Source organism: Columba livia, chromosome 23, assembly GCF_036013475.1.
Source record: "Columba livia isolate bColLiv1 breed racing homer chromosome 23, bColLiv1.pat.W.v2, whole genome shotgun sequence".
NCBI lineage: Eukaryota > Metazoa > Chordata > Aves > Columbiformes > Columbidae > Columba > Columba livia.
The window spans coordinates 2,705,588-2,720,594 of record NC_088624.1 but is presented as its reverse complement, the minus strand read 5'-3'; the positions used below and the strand labels follow the sequence as shown (position 1 = coordinate 2,720,594).

The following is a 15,007-nucleotide window of genomic DNA, read 5'->3' as shown; positions in this document are numbered from 1 at the left end:
GGGTGCCCCCCCGCAGGCGGGCGCTGCCCGGCAGGTCTGCCCGCATACCGCGGGGCGGGCGTGCCCACGGGGAGCTGCCCACGGGGGCTTTGCCCCACGGGACCTCCCGGCTCATACCCGGGTGCCCCGTCCCTGCCCTATGGGGACGGGGGGGAGCTGGGACGCCAATCCGCGGGCTCCTTTGGGCTCCGGTCCCCCCGCGCCCCACGGCGGTGCCGGTGCCGGTCCCCGCCCGCTGCCGCTGTGCGGCCTCCGGCCACGGGGCGCCGCCGTCGCCCGGACGGGTCGGGACGGGGGGGCGGGACCGGGCGGCGGCGGCAGCAGCGGCAGGTTCGTGGGGGCGGCGGGTCCCGGGGGTCCCGGGAAGGGGTTTCGTGCGGGGGGTCCAGGTTACCGGGGCGGTGCGGGTGCGGATCCTGTCCGCGGTCGGTGCGCGGGGTCCCGGTTACCGAGGCGGTGCGGGCGGGAGCCTCCGGTCGGTGCAGAGCTGGGGGGTTCCGGGGCAGGAGATACCCCCAGGGATGGGGTCCCTGATGTACCCCCAGGTCCAGGGACCACATCATCCCCCTCTAAAACCCCCTGCCTCCCCAGGGCTGCCAGCCCCACAGGGACCCTGGGAACACATCCGGGGGAGGGACAAGGGGTGACATCCCCCTGGGTGCCCCCCCATCCCCTCGCTGGGTTTAGGATGGTGGGGCAGGATCTCGCACCCTCATCCTGCGACTGCTTTGTGGCGCTGCCACCGCACACTGCCGTGCCCGCTGTCATCTTCGGCAAGAATGCCGACCGGCCGCGCCACGAGGTCCAGGAGGTCGTCTATGTCCCCGCCGCCACCCACCATCCCGGGGACAAAGTCCAGGTGAGATCACGATGGGGCCAGGGTGGCCGCAGGGGACAGTGTGCTGAGCATGCTAGGTCTCAGCCTCACTCTGTCCCCCCTGCAGTGCACGTACCTGGAGATCGAGCAGGTGGAGAGGACGCACGCGGTGGTGCTGAGCCGCCCCGCCTGGCTGTGGGGTGCTGAGATGGGCGCTAACGAGCACGGCGTCTGCGTGGGCAACGAGGGCGTCTGGACCCGCGAGCCCGTGGGGGAGGACGAGGCTCTGCTGGGGATGGACCTGGTGAGGTGAGGACCGTCTCGTGTGTGTCCCCTTGCTCCCACACTGTCCCCCAACGCCGGGTGACGCGGCGCTGCCGGCGCGGCAGGCTGGGCTTGGAGCGCGGCAGCTCTGCCCGGGAGGCCGTGGAGGTGATCACGGCATTGCTGGAGCGCTACGGCCAAGGCGGGAGCTGCAAAGAGGAGCCGGTGCCCTTTGTCTACCACAACACCTTCCTGCTGGCCGACCGCACCGAGGCCTGGGTGCTGGAGACAGCCGGGCGGTACTGGGCAGCTCAGCAGATCCAAGGTACACAGGGACTGGTTGTGCTGGGAGGATGGGGAGCCCTGTGCCCCCCACCCAGCCTGAGCCCCCTTCGCTTTTGCAGAGGGCAGCCGCAACATCTCCAACCAGCTGAGCATCGGGAGGGAGATCACGGCCGAGCACGCGGGGCTGCGGCAGCGCGCGCGCAGCCAGGGCTGGTGGAGCGGGGACGGCGAGTTCAGCTTCGCAGAGGCTTTTTCCCTGACCGACCAACCACCTCGCATGGAGGCTGCCAAAGCCCGCTACCACGCCGGCCGGGAGCTGCTGCGCCAGCACGCAGGTGGGAACAGGGACACGGACAGGGGATGGGGATGGCCACCCCCGGCTCACCCCGGCATCCCCACACTCCCCGGAGGTGCCGATGCTAGTGACATGGCCGTCCCTTCCCCGCCAGGTCACATCACGGCGGAGACACTCATGGCCATCCTGCGGGACAAGGGCAGCGGGATCTGCGTGGACTCGGAGGGATTCCGCACAGCGGGCAGCATGGTGTCCGTGCTGCCCCGTGTCCCCGCCGTGCCCTGTGTCCACTTCCTCACGGCCACCCCTGACCCCTCCAGGTGAGGACAGCCCCGCTGCGGGGGTGACAGGGACGTGGCAGAGCCGGTGCCAGGTCCCCACGGCTCCTCTCCGGCAGGTCTGTCTTCAAGCCCTTCGTCTTCGCCCCCGGGCTCAAGCCAGCACCGCAGGTGATTTCTCCCACCTTCCGCAACGACCCCGCCAAGCAGATCCCGCGGTTCCGCAGCGTGGTCGATCGGCGCCACCAGCTCTACCAGCGGCATCAGGCGGCGCTGGAGCTGATGGAGAGGGACGAGGTACCACAGACCCCTCCCCAGCCGCTGCCGCGGGATCCCCAGTGATGCGGGACACCATCAAAGTCCCTGAGGGCGCCCGGTCTGAGCTCTCCTCCCAACCAGGAGCGGGGCCAGAAGCTGCTGGAGACGCTGCGGGAGCTGGAGAAGCAGGGGCTGGAGGGGATGAAGGCGCTGCTGGGGGGCACGGTGACCCCCCACCCCGAGGAGCTGGCCGACCTCTTCTTCGACTGCGTGGAGGCAGAAATGAAGTTCTACACATAAGCCCCGTGCCCCGACTTGCCCCGGAGGAATTGGCGCTTTGGAGAGGTGGCCATGGCCCGAAACGCGAGCGCGGGGGGAAGGAGAGGGACGTGGAGCAGGACTTGGGGTCCTGCACCCCTGTGTGTCTTTTCCCACCACAGGCCAGAGCGGCCGGTGCCTCCCAGGGCTGGGAGCTCTGTGTCAGACAGACAGACTGACGTAGGAATAAAAAAGCTTTAATCGCACCCGTGCAGTGCCGTGCTGGCGCAGGGGATCGGGGGTAAATGCCCCTTTCTTGGTCCTTTGGTGCGATTTTCCTCCTCCGGAGCCTTGGCGCGGGGCTGCCCGTGGTCGTGCCGCCTGCCGGGTGCTGGCAGGGGTGGCAGCTGTGTCCCCGGCTTTGCTTGGGGACGCAGCTGAGCCCTCGCAGGGGCCGCGGTGCAGGCGCCTCCCTCTTCCCCGGGGCTCAGCAGCAGAGCCCGACGCTCCCGCAGCGTCTCCAGCTCCTCCAGCCGGGCCCGGTGCTCGCTCAGGGCTTCCCGGCGCCGCCGCCACGAGCGCCCGTCCAGCTCCTGCTGCAGGTCCACAAAGAAATCTGCAGGGAGAGAGTTACAGGAGACCTGGCACAGCCACCCGAGAGCCCTGTCACCCTCGGGGATGGAGGGACCCGAGCGTGCGACGTGTCCTACGTCAGTCTGGGCACCTTTTTCTGCAGTGAAAGGGCTGCTCGGCTCAGAGAGCAATTTGTCATCTTCGTCCTCGCTGCCGGAGGAGCCTCCTTCCTCCTCTTCCTCGCAGACGGGCTGGTTGTCCAGCTGCAGGAGGTGGGGCAGGGCCCCCAGCACCCGCTCTCTGCAAGCACCCAAGGCAGAGCAGATGTTCCTCTGTCACTGGGAACACTTTGTGAGGGCACTGAACCCCCTGGCACCGTGTTCCCCCAGCACCGCACCCCCCAGCACTGCTCCGTGCCACCGACTGAGGCAGAAATTCACATTTCTGGGGATTGGGTGGGGGGCTCAGGCTGTATTTGTTGTCTGGGGGGGAGATGTACCCTGCTGAGGGGCTCATGTGATTCGGGGGGCTCTCTCTCTCCCTCTGCTCCCCCTCACACGCCCCCCCAACCCACCTGTATCCACGCTGGTGGGTGCATCCATTCCCCGTTAAGTCGAGGAGCCAGAGGCTGTGGGGCAGCTTGTCTGTAGAGATCAGAGAAAGCAGAAAAAGCTGATGAGTTGGGACCTGACCCCCCCTCCACCAAACCCCCTCTGTCCTTCCCTTTCCTGCCTGTAGCCCCGTCTCTGCATCCCACCTGGGTCCAGCGTCTGGATCTGGTTGTGGGACAAGTCGAGGACACGCAGGTGTCGCAGGGGCTGCAGGTTCTCCACCCTGCGGATGCGGTTGCCGGCCAGGGAGAGGAACCTGCAGAGCACGGGGGCGTGAGGGGGGGACCCCACTGCTCCTCGAGGCCCCCGGCGCAGGAGGGAGCCCCGCTGTCCCCTCAGGGTCAGGGGCTGCCCATACCGCAGGTTGGGGAAACAGCCCAGATTCTCAATCTTCTCAATTTGGTTCTGGAAAGAGAAAAGGGGGTGACATGTTTTTCCGAGTTTGGGAGCACCTTGGGTTTGCCCCAAGCTGTGATGTCCCCACACTGCCACGGGAGCTTCACAGAGAGGGTATAGGGCTGTGACAACACGGGGGGACCTGGCAGAGTCCAGGGGGACCCCAAGGCTCCTCGTGTGAGTTTGAAAACCAGCAGATGCCAGCGTGAGGCAGAGCTGCGGGTGTTTGCGGGACTGGTCACCGCCGTGTCTTACCCGCTGCAGGTAGAGGCTGCGGATCTCCCGCAGGCTCCAGAGCCTCCCGATAGCACAGATGTTCTCCCGGTCCAAGCGGAGGGTCGGGGGGGACGGCAGCTCGGTGGATCTGGAGGAAGGGGCGTGCTTGGGGTGTCCTTTGTACACAGAGACCCCCGGCAGGCTGGGCGATGGGGGTGGGCTCTGTGCACACCCTCACCGGCTCTCGGGGTGCGGAGGCTTCCTCGTGTTGATGAGGCTGTTGGTGAGAGTCAGCCCTGGGGACTCAAGACCTGTGGGGAACCTGGAGTGATGGGGGGTTCATCTCCCCCAAACCCCCCAGACTGACACAGGAGCAGCCCCTGCAATGGCTCACTCACCCCCAAGGGTCTCCTGCTGCCCAGCCGTGCCGGGGGGGTGCTGGCCTGGCTCCACATCCCTTCCTTGGGCCGTGGGGTGGGTGTCTGGGGGTGGCTGTGCTGGCCCCACCGCTCTCAGCGCGGGACAGGGTGCTGAGGCGATGTGGGACAGAAACCTGTGGGCCGAGGGGGTCGCTGGGGACAGGGCTGCGGGGCTGGGGGCGCTCTGTGAGGGGACCTCCAGGTGGGGCACAGAGACCCCGGGGCTGGAGGGGACCATGGGGCTGGGATCGCCGGTCTGGGAGGCACAGAGACCCCCGGGCAGAGTCACCGGGACCAGCCCCCGGGAATGGGGGACCCAGGGACCCCCAGATCGGGACCGGAGGGTTCCCGGGTTCCGGCGGGAGCGCAGGCCGCAGCGTGCCCGTTGCTAGGAGACGTGCAGCGCCGGAAGGGGCGGGGCGCCTGTCTCCCCTGACAGCGCCGCGCGTCCTCTCCGCGCATGCGCAGCGCCGGTCCGCCGTCTTCCCACAAGCCTCTGCGCAAAGATGGCGGCGCTGAGGAGCGTCGCGCCGTGGCGGGGGGGTGAGCGGCTCCGAACCGGGGCTGGGCCGCCCCGCGGGGCTCGGGGCAGCGGGGACGGGGCGGGCGTGTGTGCGGCCCGGCCCGGTCTGGCCTCCCCGAGGCCCCGGCGCTGAGCTCGCCCCGCGGGCCCCCTCTCCACAGGCTGGCTGCCCGCCCTGCAGCTCGTCCGCCGCGGCTCCAAGGCCGTGACCCGGCACTGGAAGGCCATGCACTTCCAGCGCCAGAAGCTCATGGCCGTCACCGAGTACCTGGCCCCGCGGCCGGCCGTCCCGCCGCGCTGCCTGGGCCCCAGGAGGGAAGCTCCCCAGGAGGTAATTTCCAGGTGTGGGGGCTCGTTGTCCGGGGAGAACGGGGGGTTTGGGCACCCCGTGGGTGTGCTCGGCTGCGGGGTCTAACACGGGGTCCGCAGACCCCCGGGAGCGCCCTGCCCGCGTTGGTGTGTGTGAGGGCTCTGCGGGGTGTTTGCTGCCCCTTTTCATCACGTTCCTTGGGGCTGGGAGATGCCCCAGTTGTTAGTGAAACGCTGGGAACCGGGTGAGTCCTGATCCGTGGCAGCACCTCATGGCAGAGGGTCCGTTTGCAGGGTCCCATCCGGGGGGGCAGCAGCCGTTGTCCCTCCCCGTCGGCCCCATCGCTGCTCCCTCCCCGCAGGACAACGGTTACGCGCAGCTCCTGCGGCGGCAGGTGGAGGAGGTGTTCCGGGACAATCGGATGATCGCCATCTGCCAGTACAACTCCATGCCCGACGAGGACCTGGTGCTGATGAGGCACTACCTCCGAAAGCACAACATTGAGGTCAAGTTTGTCCTGAACGAGGTAGGGACAGAGCTGCCGGGGCGGAACCCCGTGTGGTTGTGGAGGGGGGATGGCGGATGAGAGCCGGGACGGGTGAAAAGCTGCGTTTTGAGAGCTGTCTCCCCCAGATTGTCAGACCCGTGCTGTCCCAGTCCAAGTACAAGAATCTCCTCCCTCTCTTCGTGGCGCGTAACATCCTGCTGGTGAGCCCCGAGGCGAAGGTGAGGGAGATGCTGCGGGTGCTGAAGGGAGTTCCGCAGGTCAACCTCCTCGGTAAGAGCGTTCCCTGCGTCCCCATCTGTTTGGGGCTCCTGTCCATTGCTGGGGAGGGTCCTCCCTTGTGCAGGGCCCACGCTGATGGGGCTGCATCTGCAGGATTGTTGTCGTGTCCAGTAAAACGGGGGAGTGGGCGGGAAAAGGTTTGCAGGAGTGCCCCTTGCTTTAGCGCCAGTGGAAGATGAAATGGCGCTGGGTCTGGCACCTCGTCTCCTGTTCTCAGCTCTTCTCCTCTCTCCCAGGCGCCTGCATCGACGACACCATCCTGAGCAGGCAGGGTGTGGAGAATTTCGCTAAGCTGCCCCCGCTGGAAGCCGCTCAGGGCGAGATGGTGGGTGCGCTGGAGCTCCTGCCCTCCCAAACCTCCTCCCTGCTCCAGCGCGGCTCCGCACACCTCACGGCTCTCCTGGACCAGCACATCCACCGCCTGCAGACCGGGGAGACGGGGAGCACGGCCGAGCCCTCGCCCGCCCAGAGCTCGGGGGCTCATTGACGCTGGACCCCCATCCTTGGGGTTGGCCGGGAGTCAGTTCTGTCACTGGCTGCGCTCAGGGGGGGTCAGGGATCGGATATCTGGCACCGCGTTGGACTGAGGGTCCTGCAGCGTCACTGTTTGGGACGCTTCCCTTTCCTCCCCGCACCGATGGCACTGGGAGTGTCCCAGCTGCGTTCTGGGTGCTGTGGGGTTGCAGGTGGAGGTCGTGGGGAGGGGGCAGAGCGGACGGGGATCCACGGTGGTGCTGTCGGGGGGGACACCAGACGCTGTGAGCCCCCAATGCCCTCTGGAATGGGGGCAGTGCGGGGGAGCCCGGCAGCGTCACCGAGCTGCATCCGCAGGATCATTGTCTTGTCCATTAAAGATGGTGGAGATACCACAGGCCTTGTCTTTGATTTGGGGGGTGGCTGGGGGGTTCCTGCCCCTTGCTGTTGTGGGGGAGGGAACTGGGCGTGGCTTCGGGGCTCTCCTGGCACAGAGTGGGGCCGGGGGGTGGGCGAAGGATGTCCCGGGGGGGCTAAAGCGCAGTCTGGGGAGTGGGTCCTGGGACCCCGTGGGGTGGTGCTGCTCCCGGTGTGCCCCCACCCGGGCTGCGCAGAGCTCGGGGCTTGGCCCGTGTCCCCTGGGGGGCGGCTTGGGGAGGGGGAGCAGCCTGGTCGAGACCCTGTTGCGGGAGAGGATCCGCCCCCGGTACCGGCTCTGCCCGTGCCCGGGCTGCGGGAGGGTCGGGCTGGGCGCGGGGGGTCCCGGTGCTCCGTGCTGGCGGCTCCGGTCCTCCACGGTGCAGGGGGCAGAGCCGAGCGGCTCCGGCGCCTCCTTCCGTGTTCCGGTTCCTGCAGCTGCCGGCCGGGATGCGACCGGCCCCGGCTCCGCGCCCGCCGCCCGCCCAGGTGAGCACCGGGGACCCGAACCGGGGGCAGCTCCGGCCCCGCGCCCCCTGCCAAGGTCCTACCGCCCTCGGAGCCGGACCCGGCTGCTGCGCGCTGCTCTGGGGGTGACACTTGCCGGGGGACACGGGGGGGACTTGGCCCCACGCAGGGGAGCACCGGGCTGCGGGGGTCGTGCCCGATGTTGTGCCCTGTCCGGGCTCTGCCTCCCCGCGCTGGGGGCTGCAGACAGAGGGGGCGGCTGGGGCGACCCCCCCAGCCCCGCTGCCGGGCCAGGGGTCGGTGCTGTCCCCCGGCAGCGACCGGGGGTCCCCCAGCTGGGCAGGGCGGGGGACCGGGCTGCGCTTACCGGGGCCGCCGGTACCGGGACTTGGCCGCTGTCCCCTGGTTGTCCCAGGACGCTGGGGACAGCGGGTACCCTGTTGGGGCAGCGCTACGGGGTGGCGAGGCAGGAGGAGCTTCCCCGTGCCTCAGTTTCTCCCTCCTGTAATTGAGAGGGGCAAAGGGAACACCCGGGCCAGGTCGGGGTTTTGGGGGGCATGTCCTGGCTCGGGGGTGCCGGGGTCTCTGTACCCCGTGTCACCCTCCCGGCTGTGCCCGCCACGGGAGTGTCCCTTGTCACCGAGTCTGTGGGTGATGGGGCAGGAGTGGGTCCGGACTCTGGACCCGGCGTGCGGGCGAGGGATGGGCGTTGGAGCCGAGATAAGGCTGGGTGGGTCGAAGGCTCCACTTTGCGCGGAAGCTTCTGGGTCCCGGACGAAGTCACGTGCGAGGTGTCCCACTCCCAGGGACAGGAGGGTCCCCCACCCCTTGTCCCCACAGGGAAGGGCTGGGGGTGTCTGTCCAGGCAGGAAAGCTGTGGGCAGGGGGGTGATGCCCTCCCTGGGCTCCCTGGCGTGACATCCCCTCCCCGCAGCGGCTCCCACTGTGACAGCTGAGCTTGGACCCCCAGCTCCGCAGCACGGACGGGACGGGGGGCTTGGCCGCCCCCCTCAGCCCCTCCTGCTCGCCGGCCATGGGCAGCCATGAGAAGGACCCGTCCTCTCCGAAAAGGGCCCTGTCCCGCTCCAACAGCACCGTGTCTTCCAAGCACAGCAGCGTCCAGCAGGTTGGGGGACTCCTGGCTGGGAGGGTCAGCAGGTGGTGCCCCCAGGCTGGACTGGGGGTGCTGTGAGGCCCCGGGGGGGCTTCAGCCCACTTTAAGAAGGTGTCCCCTGGGGAATACCAAGCATCCCTGCCCGGGGACAAGGTGGGGAGCACCCCTGGTGACAAGGGACCCCCATGCTGACCCCTGGCAGGGCTCGGAGAGCTGGGAGGTGCTGGAGGAGCCACGGGCGGGGGGCAGCCCAGGCCGGGAGCTGCGGCGGCACGAGGGCTACCTGCTCAAGAAGAGGAAATGGCCCCTGAAGGGCTGGCACAAGGTAACGGGGTGGATGGCACTGGGTGTCCCCTGGCCACCTCTGGGTGCTGTCCCCAGCCCTGGGGTGATTTGGGCCCCTGGAGAGGGGTGCTGCAGCGCCCATGCTCCGCTCCCCAAAACAATCATCCCTCTCTGTCCCCAGAGGTACTTTGTGCTGGAAAATGGCATCTTGAAATACGCCACCACACGCCAGGACGTGAGTGTGGGGACATGCTGCATCTGTGCAGCCCCTGAGGGCTGGGGGACACCCTCAGGAAGGGGGGTCTTCCCCCTGACATGTGTCCCTGGGACCCCCCAGGTCCTCAAGGGCAAACTGCACGGATCCATTGACGTCCGTCAGTCCGTCATGTCCATCAACAAGAAGGCGCAGCGGGTGGACCTGGACACGGAGGAGAACATCTACCACCTCAAGGTGCTGGGGGGGCTGCAGCCAAGACCAGGGGCTTTAGGACCACCCCCACCTATGTCCCTCCCACCCCAGCTCACCCCTGTCCCACAGATCAAGTCCCCGGAGCTCTTTGCCAGCTGGGTGAGCAGCCTCTGCTCCCATCACCAGGGCGAGGGGCCCAGGGGGGGCCCTGCGGGGAGGACCCCCCCCAATGCGCAGGTGGGTGGCACCTCGGGGTGGTGATGTGAGGCAGCGCCTGGGCACAGGGCTCCCCATAACCGCCCTGGGGGTGTCCCTGGTCCCCCGCTGCAGGGCCCATGGATGCGGATCCTGCCCTCGGGCAGTGCCCCTGCCCTGTCCGCCCTCGCCAGCTCCCGGGACAAGGTGAACGCGTGGCTGAAGGACAGCGAGGGGCTGGAGCGCTGCTCGGCTGGTGAGCAGGGCGGGAGGGGACGTGTGGGGCAGGGGGGTTCCCTCGTCCCCCCTCGCTGACCAGGCTCGCTCTGTGCCGCTGCAGAGCTGTCAGAGTGCCAGGCGAAGCTGCAGGAGCTGACGGCCATGCTGCATAGCCTGGAGGCCCTGCACCGCATCCCCTCGGCCCCCCTCATCTCCAGCAGCCAAGTGAGCAGGGTGGGGGGGGCACGGGGCTGACCATCGAACCCCTTTCTGGGGGGGGTCTGGCTCCAGCCCCTCCTCTCACTTGCAGCCCTCGGCCGCCACGGAGAAGCCAAAGAAGGGCAGGAGAACCACCAAGATTTGGTGCACCCAGAGCTTTGCAAAGGATGACACCATCGGCAGGGTGAGGGTGGGTGGGCAGGTCTCCCACTGAGCTCTGCTGCCTCTGGCTGAGCTGCTGCCCCGGGGACAGAGCCCCCCGGGGCCCCACTGACCCCCGTGTCCCCCCAACAAGGTGGGCCGCCTGCATGGCTCTGTCCCCAACCTCTCGCGCTACCTGGAGCCGTCTCAGAGCCAGCTGCCCTTCAGCCTGCCCCCCGAGTACAGCCAGCTGCAGCGGAGCTTCTGGGTCCTGGCGCAGAAAGGTGGGATCAGGTGGGGGGCTGAGCCCCACTGGGGGTCCTGGTGGTGGCAGGGCGGGTGCTGGGGGTTGTGCTGCAGCCCAGCACCTGCCCATGTTTCCCGGCAGTGCATGGCTCGCTCAGCAGCGTGGTGGCCGCGCTGACGGCCGAGAGGGCCCGTCTGGAGGAGATGCGGCAGGCGCTGGACCGGCGGCACTCAGCACCACGCCCCGGTGGTGCCGGCAATACCGGGGTGAGGAATCCTGGGGGGTCTGGGCAGGGTCCTGGTGGAGCCTCCAGGGGGTTGTTGCTGCTGGGTGCAGTGAGTTGTCAGGTCAGCTGCAGGGTGACCTCCCCTCCCCATCGGGATGGACGGGACATGCTGGTGGGTTCAGCTCAGCCCCCCCACCTCTGCAGGCTGCCCTGCGGCGCTTCCACTCCCTCTCCGTCTCCTCTGACACCACTCTGGACTCCTTTGCCTCGCTGCATCCCGATGAGGTGAGGGGGAGGCAGGATGGGGTGGGGGTCTGGGCCCCCCCCGGGCGGGGGGCTGAGGCGGTTGGTGTCCCCGCAGCCGGACGCACTGCCAGCCAAGGGCCGTGAGCAGCAGCTCTCCAACCGCAGCATCGTCTCGCTGGCCGACTCGCACACCGAGTTCTTCGACGCCTGCGAGGTTCTCCTGTCTGCCAGCTCCTCCGAGAACGAGGTTGGGGGGGGCTTCGGGGGGGCGGGGCCATCGCAAGGGGGTGGGGCTCTTCAACCCCCCCCATGCTGTCCCTGTTCAGCTGTTTCTGGGGGTTCATCTCTCACTTTTCTCTCCCCTGTCCTCTCACCATTAGTTGACCCGAGAGCTACCCCCGCTGCCCTCCATGTCACCCCCGGTCCCCATATCCCCGGCAGCCCCCCGTAGCCCCCCACCTGGGGGTCTCTGCAGTCTCTGAGCCCGGCAGCGGGGGCCGGGTGCTGCCGGTGCGCCCCCCCCGCCCCTGCTCCCCCATCCTGCAGCCCCACCGGTATCCACCACCCCCTCCCCATCCTGCCCCCGCCCAGCCCATCCCAGGTACCCGAGTCTCGTCCCATCCTCCCGGGGGGTGTCTGCCTGTTACAACCCCTCCTGTCCCCCCCCGCTGGGGTAACGCCCCCGCCCCGGGACCCCCGAAGCCGCCGACAGTTCCCTGCGCCCCCCCAGCCCTCGGACGACGAGTCGTGCATCAGCGAAGCCACCACCAGCGTCTGCGAGGACGCGGCGGAGCCGGGAGGGCCGGGCCGCCCCCCGACAGGTACAGGGAGGGTACGCCGGCGAGGGGACCGGGGGGGACCGCGGCTCCACCCAACCGTCCGCTGCCCGGCAGGAGCGGAGGGTGCGGGGACGCCCGTGGATCCGCCGCCGCTGGAGCTACCGGGGCCGGACCCGCGGCGGCGGAGCCGCCTGCCCGCCCCCCCCGCGCCCCCGGGGGACGTGAGCCTGTGGGGGCTGCTGCGGAGCAGCGTGGGGAAGGACCTGTCACGCGTGGCGCTGCCCGTGCAGCTCAACGAGCCGCTCAACACGCTCCAGCGGCTCTGCGAGGAGCTGGAGTACAGCGGGCTGCTGGACCGCGCCAGCCGCGCCCGCGACCCCCGCCAGCGCCTGGTGAGACGGGGGTCGGGGACACGGGGGTCTCCTGGAACATGTGGGCGCGGGGCGGGGGGGACACGAGGGCTCAGCCGCGACCCCCAGCAGCACCGGGTGTGGGCGAGGGACGCAAGACAGAGCAAAACCACGCCCGCTAGAGGGAGGGGCGGAGAGCTACCCCGCCCCGAGGGGGCGGAGCTGTGTTTTACCACGCCCACGAGACTAGGGGCGCTGCCTTGCCCCGCCCCCGAAGGGCGGAGCGAGGTCAAACCACGCCCCCAGAGCGCGGTGGCAGCGGTGACAGGTGTGCGGTCACAGGTGTACGTGGCCGCCTTTGCCGTGTCCGCCTACGCCTCCACCTACTACCGGGCGGGCAGCAAACCCTTCAACCCGGTGCTGGGCGAGACCTACGAGTGCGTGCGGCCCGACCGCGGGTTCCGCTTCATCAGCGAGCAGGTGGGGACGGGGACGGGGATGGGGAGGGGGACGGAGCAGGACGGGGCGGTGGCACCTCCTTCTTCCTCCCGCCAGGTCTGCCACCACCCTCCCATCTCCGCCTGCCACGCTGAGTCTGACAACTTCATCTTCTGGCAAGGTGGGTGCCCAGAGGGTGCTGGGGACTCGCGAGGTGTCATGGGGAGGTCTCACCTCCTCCCACCCCCCACTAGACATGAGGTGGAAGAACAAATTCTGGGGCAAATCCCTGGAGATTGTCCCCGTGGGCACCGTCAACGTCCAGCTGCCCAGGTGAGACCCCGGCAGGTGACCTCCCCCACTGCGGTGTCCCACGTCTGTCCCCACCAGTGACACGCTGCGCTGCCCACAGGACCGGGGACCACTTTGAGTGGAACAAGGTGACCACATGCATCCACAACGTCCTCAGTGGGCCCCGCTGGATCGAGCACTATGGGGAGGTGCTAATCCGCAACACCCGCGACGCCTCCTACCACTGCAAGATCACCTTCTGCAAGGTGCGCCACCACACCCTGCCCCACCCTGCCCTGCCACACCCTGCCCCGCCACACCCTGCCCCGCCCTGCCCTGCCACACCCTGCTCTGCCCTGCCCCGCCACACACTGCCCCGCCACACCCTGCCCCGCCCTGCCCTGCCACACCCTACCCCACCACACCCTGCCTCGCCCTGCCCCGCCACACCCTGCCCTGCCACACCCTACCCCGCCACACCCTGCCCTGCCCTGCCCTGGCCCCACCTCTCCCTGCCCCAGCCCCGCCCTGGCTCTGCCCTTTAGCCTCTGGGCTCCGCCTATCCCATAGCTCCACCCTCCCATGTACCCAACTCCACCCCCTTGTGCATCAGCCCTGCCTGGCCCCGCCCCTTCAGGTGTGGCCCCGCCCCTTCACCTGCATATAATCTAAATGCTGTTGTTGCCCCGCCCCTTCCCTGACCCCACCCTTTTCAATGGCCCCGCCCCTCACTTGTGCCCCCGCCCTTTCCAAATAACCCCACCCTTTTCTCAGTGGCCCCACCCCTCAGCACCCCACCCTTTCCCAGTGACCCCGCCCTCTCCAGATGGCCCCGCCCCTCAGGGCCCCCCCCCTTTCCCCACGGCCCCGCCCCAGCCCCACCCGCTCCACCCAGCCCCCTGTGGCTGCAGGCGCGGTACTGGGGCGCGGGGGCCAACGAGGTGCAGGGCGCCGTGCTGAGCCGCAGCGGGGCAGTGGTGGAGCGCCTGGCCGGCAAGTGGCATGAGGGGCTGCACCGTGGGCCACCCCCGGGACAGTGCATCTGGAGAGCCAGTAAGGACCCAGGGTGGGTGGGGGGGCTATGCTGGGGGGGAAAACCCCAGCCTGGGATCTCAGCACTGCGCCCCCCCACCCCACAGACCCCATGCCCCACGACCACGAGAGGAATTACGGCTTCACCCAGTTTGCACTGGAGCTGAACGAGCTGACGCCCGAGCTGCGGCGGGTCCTGCCCTCCACCGACACCCGCCTGCGCCCCGACCAGCGGTCAGCAGTGCCCCGGCACCGCGGGGGGGGCGCCGAGGCTGCCCAGCTCGGTACAGCGATGTGTCCCCCCCACAGGTACCTGGAGGAAGGCAACGTGCCCGCGGCTGAGACGCAGAAGCGCCAGATCGAGCAGCTGCAGCGGGACCGGCGCCGGGTGATGGAGGAGAATAACATCACGCACCAGGCTCGCTTCTTCAGGTCTGGCGGGGGGGGCTGGGGAGGGGTGCCGGGACTGGTGTATGGCGTGACAGATGGGACACAGAGGTCCTGGGGCTGACATTGGGGTGATGGTTGGGGACCTTGTGGCTCAGAGGGATGCGGGGCTTTCAGGGAATGGGGGAGACCCCTGGGGGTGTCGATGGCCCCCCCCAGCTGTGTCCCCCCCCACGTGCAGGCGGCTGACAGACTCCAGCGGCAAAGAGTCATGGGTCACCAACAACACCTACTGGAAGCTGCGCCTGGACCCTGGCTTTGCCCACCTGGACAGCGCGGTGCTCTGGTAGCGACCCCCCCAAGGGGCGCTGCACCCCCCCAGCTCATCACAGCAGAGACACTCAGCAGTGGGGCTGGTCCTCCCCGCACTGGGGGTGCAGCCCCCACCCCTCAGCTGTTTTGCTGGTGTTTAAGCAAAACTGTGATATAAAAGTGGGGGGCACAGGGAGTGTCCCCCTCCTACCCCAGGGCAGACCCTTGGGCTGGCTGGGGTGCTTGGAGATGGGCTGGCAGCGCCTCCCTGGCCCTGGGGACACAGGACCCTGGCTCACCCTGTGGGGGCAGCGGGGGGGGCTGGGGTGCCCGCAGGCGGGCAGACCCCTTGCCCCCCTGCAAACTGTGCACTGCTCTAATAAAGGCTACGGGGAGCTGGGGAGTGCAGAGAGCTTCCTTCTCCCCCCTCCCAGCCCAGGATGCCTGGGTCCCCCCAGGGAGGGGGGG

The 15,007-nt window shown here is 68.9% G+C and overlaps 4 protein-coding genes across 16 annotated transcripts; 3 read left to right on the top strand and 1 right to left on the bottom strand.

Annotated features, from left to right (window-relative positions):
* The first annotated feature begins 124 nt into the window (after positions 1 to 124).
* SCRN2 (secernin 2) lies at positions 125 to 2,721 on the top strand. 2 transcript variants are annotated; one of them, XM_065039706.1, is made up of 8 exons: positions 125 to 330; positions 688 to 859; positions 945 to 1,126; positions 1,207 to 1,406; positions 1,486 to 1,701; positions 1,816 to 1,981; positions 2,059 to 2,236; positions 2,339 to 2,721. In XM_065039706.1, exons 1-8 carry the CDS (start codon positions 140 to 142, stop codon positions 2,495 to 2,497), a joined length of 1,464 nt encoding a protein of 487 aa, XP_064895778.1. In that variant the 5' UTR covers positions 125 to 139; the 3' UTR covers positions 2,498 to 2,721. The 2 variants fall into 2 exon arrangements, with proteins under 2 accessions (XP_064895778.1, XP_064895777.1); XM_065039705.1 differs by having other exon boundaries at positions 187 to 330; positions 592 to 859.
* LRRC46 (leucine rich repeat containing 46) lies at positions 2,697 to 5,053 on the bottom strand. 2 transcript variants are annotated; one of them, XM_065039711.1, is made up of 8 exons: positions 4,650 to 5,052; positions 4,490 to 4,562; positions 4,291 to 4,399; positions 3,998 to 4,044; positions 3,786 to 3,895; positions 3,603 to 3,672; positions 3,180 to 3,328; positions 2,697 to 3,071 (listed from the first exon to the last, which is right to left on the bottom strand). In XM_065039711.1, the coding sequence occupies exons 1-8, from the start codon at positions 4,906 to 4,908 to the stop codon at positions 2,713 to 2,715; spliced, it is 1,176 nt and encodes a 391-aa protein (XP_064895783.1). In that variant the 5' UTR covers positions 4,909 to 5,052; the 3' UTR covers positions 2,697 to 2,712. The 2 variants fall into 2 exon arrangements, with proteins under 2 accessions (XP_064895783.1, XP_064895782.1); XM_065039710.1 differs by having other exon boundaries at positions 2,697 to 3,328; positions 4,650 to 5,053.
* Positions 5,054 to 5,055: 2 nt separating this feature from the next.
* On the top strand, positions 5,056 to 7,159 carry MRPL10 (mitochondrial ribosomal protein L10). Of its 2 annotated transcripts, none has more exons than XM_065039715.1 (5): positions 5,056 to 5,213; positions 5,355 to 5,524; positions 5,797 to 6,029; positions 6,137 to 6,281; positions 6,527 to 7,159. In XM_065039715.1, exons 1-5 carry the CDS (start codon positions 5,131 to 5,133, stop codon positions 6,775 to 6,777), a joined length of 882 nt encoding a protein of 293 aa, XP_064895787.1. In that variant the 5' UTR covers positions 5,056 to 5,130; the 3' UTR covers positions 6,778 to 7,159. The 2 variants fall into 2 exon arrangements, with proteins under 2 accessions (XP_064895787.1, XP_064895789.1); XM_065039717.1 differs by having other exon boundaries at positions 5,070 to 5,213; positions 5,865 to 6,029.
* A 396-nt stretch (positions 7,160 to 7,555) lies between these two features.
* OSBPL7 (oxysterol binding protein like 7) lies at positions 7,556 to 14,934 on the top strand. 10 transcript variants are annotated; one of them, XM_065039691.1, is made up of 23 exons: positions 7,556 to 7,670; positions 8,584 to 8,775; positions 8,966 to 9,088; positions 9,230 to 9,283; positions 9,386 to 9,499; positions 9,587 to 9,694; positions 9,788 to 9,908; positions 9,993 to 10,096; positions 10,182 to 10,274; positions 10,386 to 10,515; positions 10,620 to 10,744; positions 10,909 to 10,989; positions 11,066 to 11,197; positions 11,681 to 11,771; positions 11,844 to 12,121; positions 12,422 to 12,559; positions 12,635 to 12,698; positions 12,772 to 12,850; positions 12,930 to 13,074; positions 13,720 to 13,861; positions 13,948 to 14,074; positions 14,150 to 14,272; positions 14,469 to 14,934. In XM_065039691.1, exons 2-23 carry the CDS (start codon positions 8,683 to 8,685, stop codon positions 14,575 to 14,577), a joined length of 2,574 nt encoding a protein of 857 aa, XP_064895763.1. In that variant the 5' UTR covers positions 7,556 to 7,670; positions 8,584 to 8,682; the 3' UTR covers positions 14,578 to 14,934. The 10 variants fall into 10 exon arrangements, 9 of the variants coding, with proteins under 9 accessions (XP_064895763.1, XP_064895765.1, XP_064895767.1 ...); XM_065039693.1 differs by lacking the exon at positions 9,230 to 9,283; XM_065039695.1 differs by lacking the exon at positions 9,587 to 9,694.
* Positions 14,935 to 15,007: the final 73 nt, after the last annotated feature.

Coding starts and splice junctions, on each gene's coding strand:
- MRPL10 (XM_065039715.1), top strand. CDS start 5,131: ATGCGCAGCGCCGGTCCGCCGTCTTCCCACAAGCCTCTGCGCAAAGAT. Junction 5,214..5,354: donor CGTCGCGCCGTGGCGGGGGG/GTGAGCGGCTCC, acceptor CCCTCTCCACAG/GCTGGCTGCCCGCCCTGCAG. Junction 6,030..6,136: donor TCAAGTTTGTCCTGAACGAG/GTAGGGACAGAG, acceptor TGTCTCCCCCAG/ATTGTCAGACCCGTGCTGTC.
- OSBPL7 (XM_065039691.1), top strand. CDS start 8,683: ATGGGCAGCCATGAGAAGGACCCGTCCTCTCCGAAAAGGGCCCTGTCC. Junction 9,695..9,787: donor GGACCCCCCCCAATGCGCAG/GTGGGTGGCACC, acceptor CCCCCGCTGCAG/GGCCCATGGATGCGGATCCT. Junction 12,699..12,771: donor CAACTTCATCTTCTGGCAAG/GTGGGTGCCCAG, acceptor ACCCCCCACTAG/ACATGAGGTGGAAGAACAAA.
- SCRN2 (XM_065039706.1), top strand. CDS start 140: ATGGGGACGGGGGGGAGCTGGGACGCCAATCCGCGGGCTCCTTTGGGC. Junction 1,982..2,058: donor GCCACCCCTGACCCCTCCAG/GTGAGGACAGCC, acceptor CCTCTCCGGCAG/GTCTGTCTTCAAGCCCTTCG. Junction 2,237..2,338: donor AGCTGATGGAGAGGGACGAG/GTACCACAGACC, acceptor CCTCCCAACCAG/GAGCGGGGCCAGAAGCTGCT.
- LRRC46 (XM_065039710.1), bottom strand. CDS start 4,908: ATGGTCCCCTCCAGCCCCGGGGTCTCTGTGCCCCACCTGGAGGTCCCC. Junction 3,896..3,997: donor GGCTGTTTCCCCAACCTGCG/GTATGGGCAGCC, acceptor CGTGCTCTGCAG/GTTCCTCTCCCTGGCCGGCA. Junction 3,329..3,602: donor ACCCACCAGCGTGGATACAG/GTGGGTTGGGGG, acceptor GGGTGCTTGCAG/AGAGCGGGTGCTGGGGGCCC.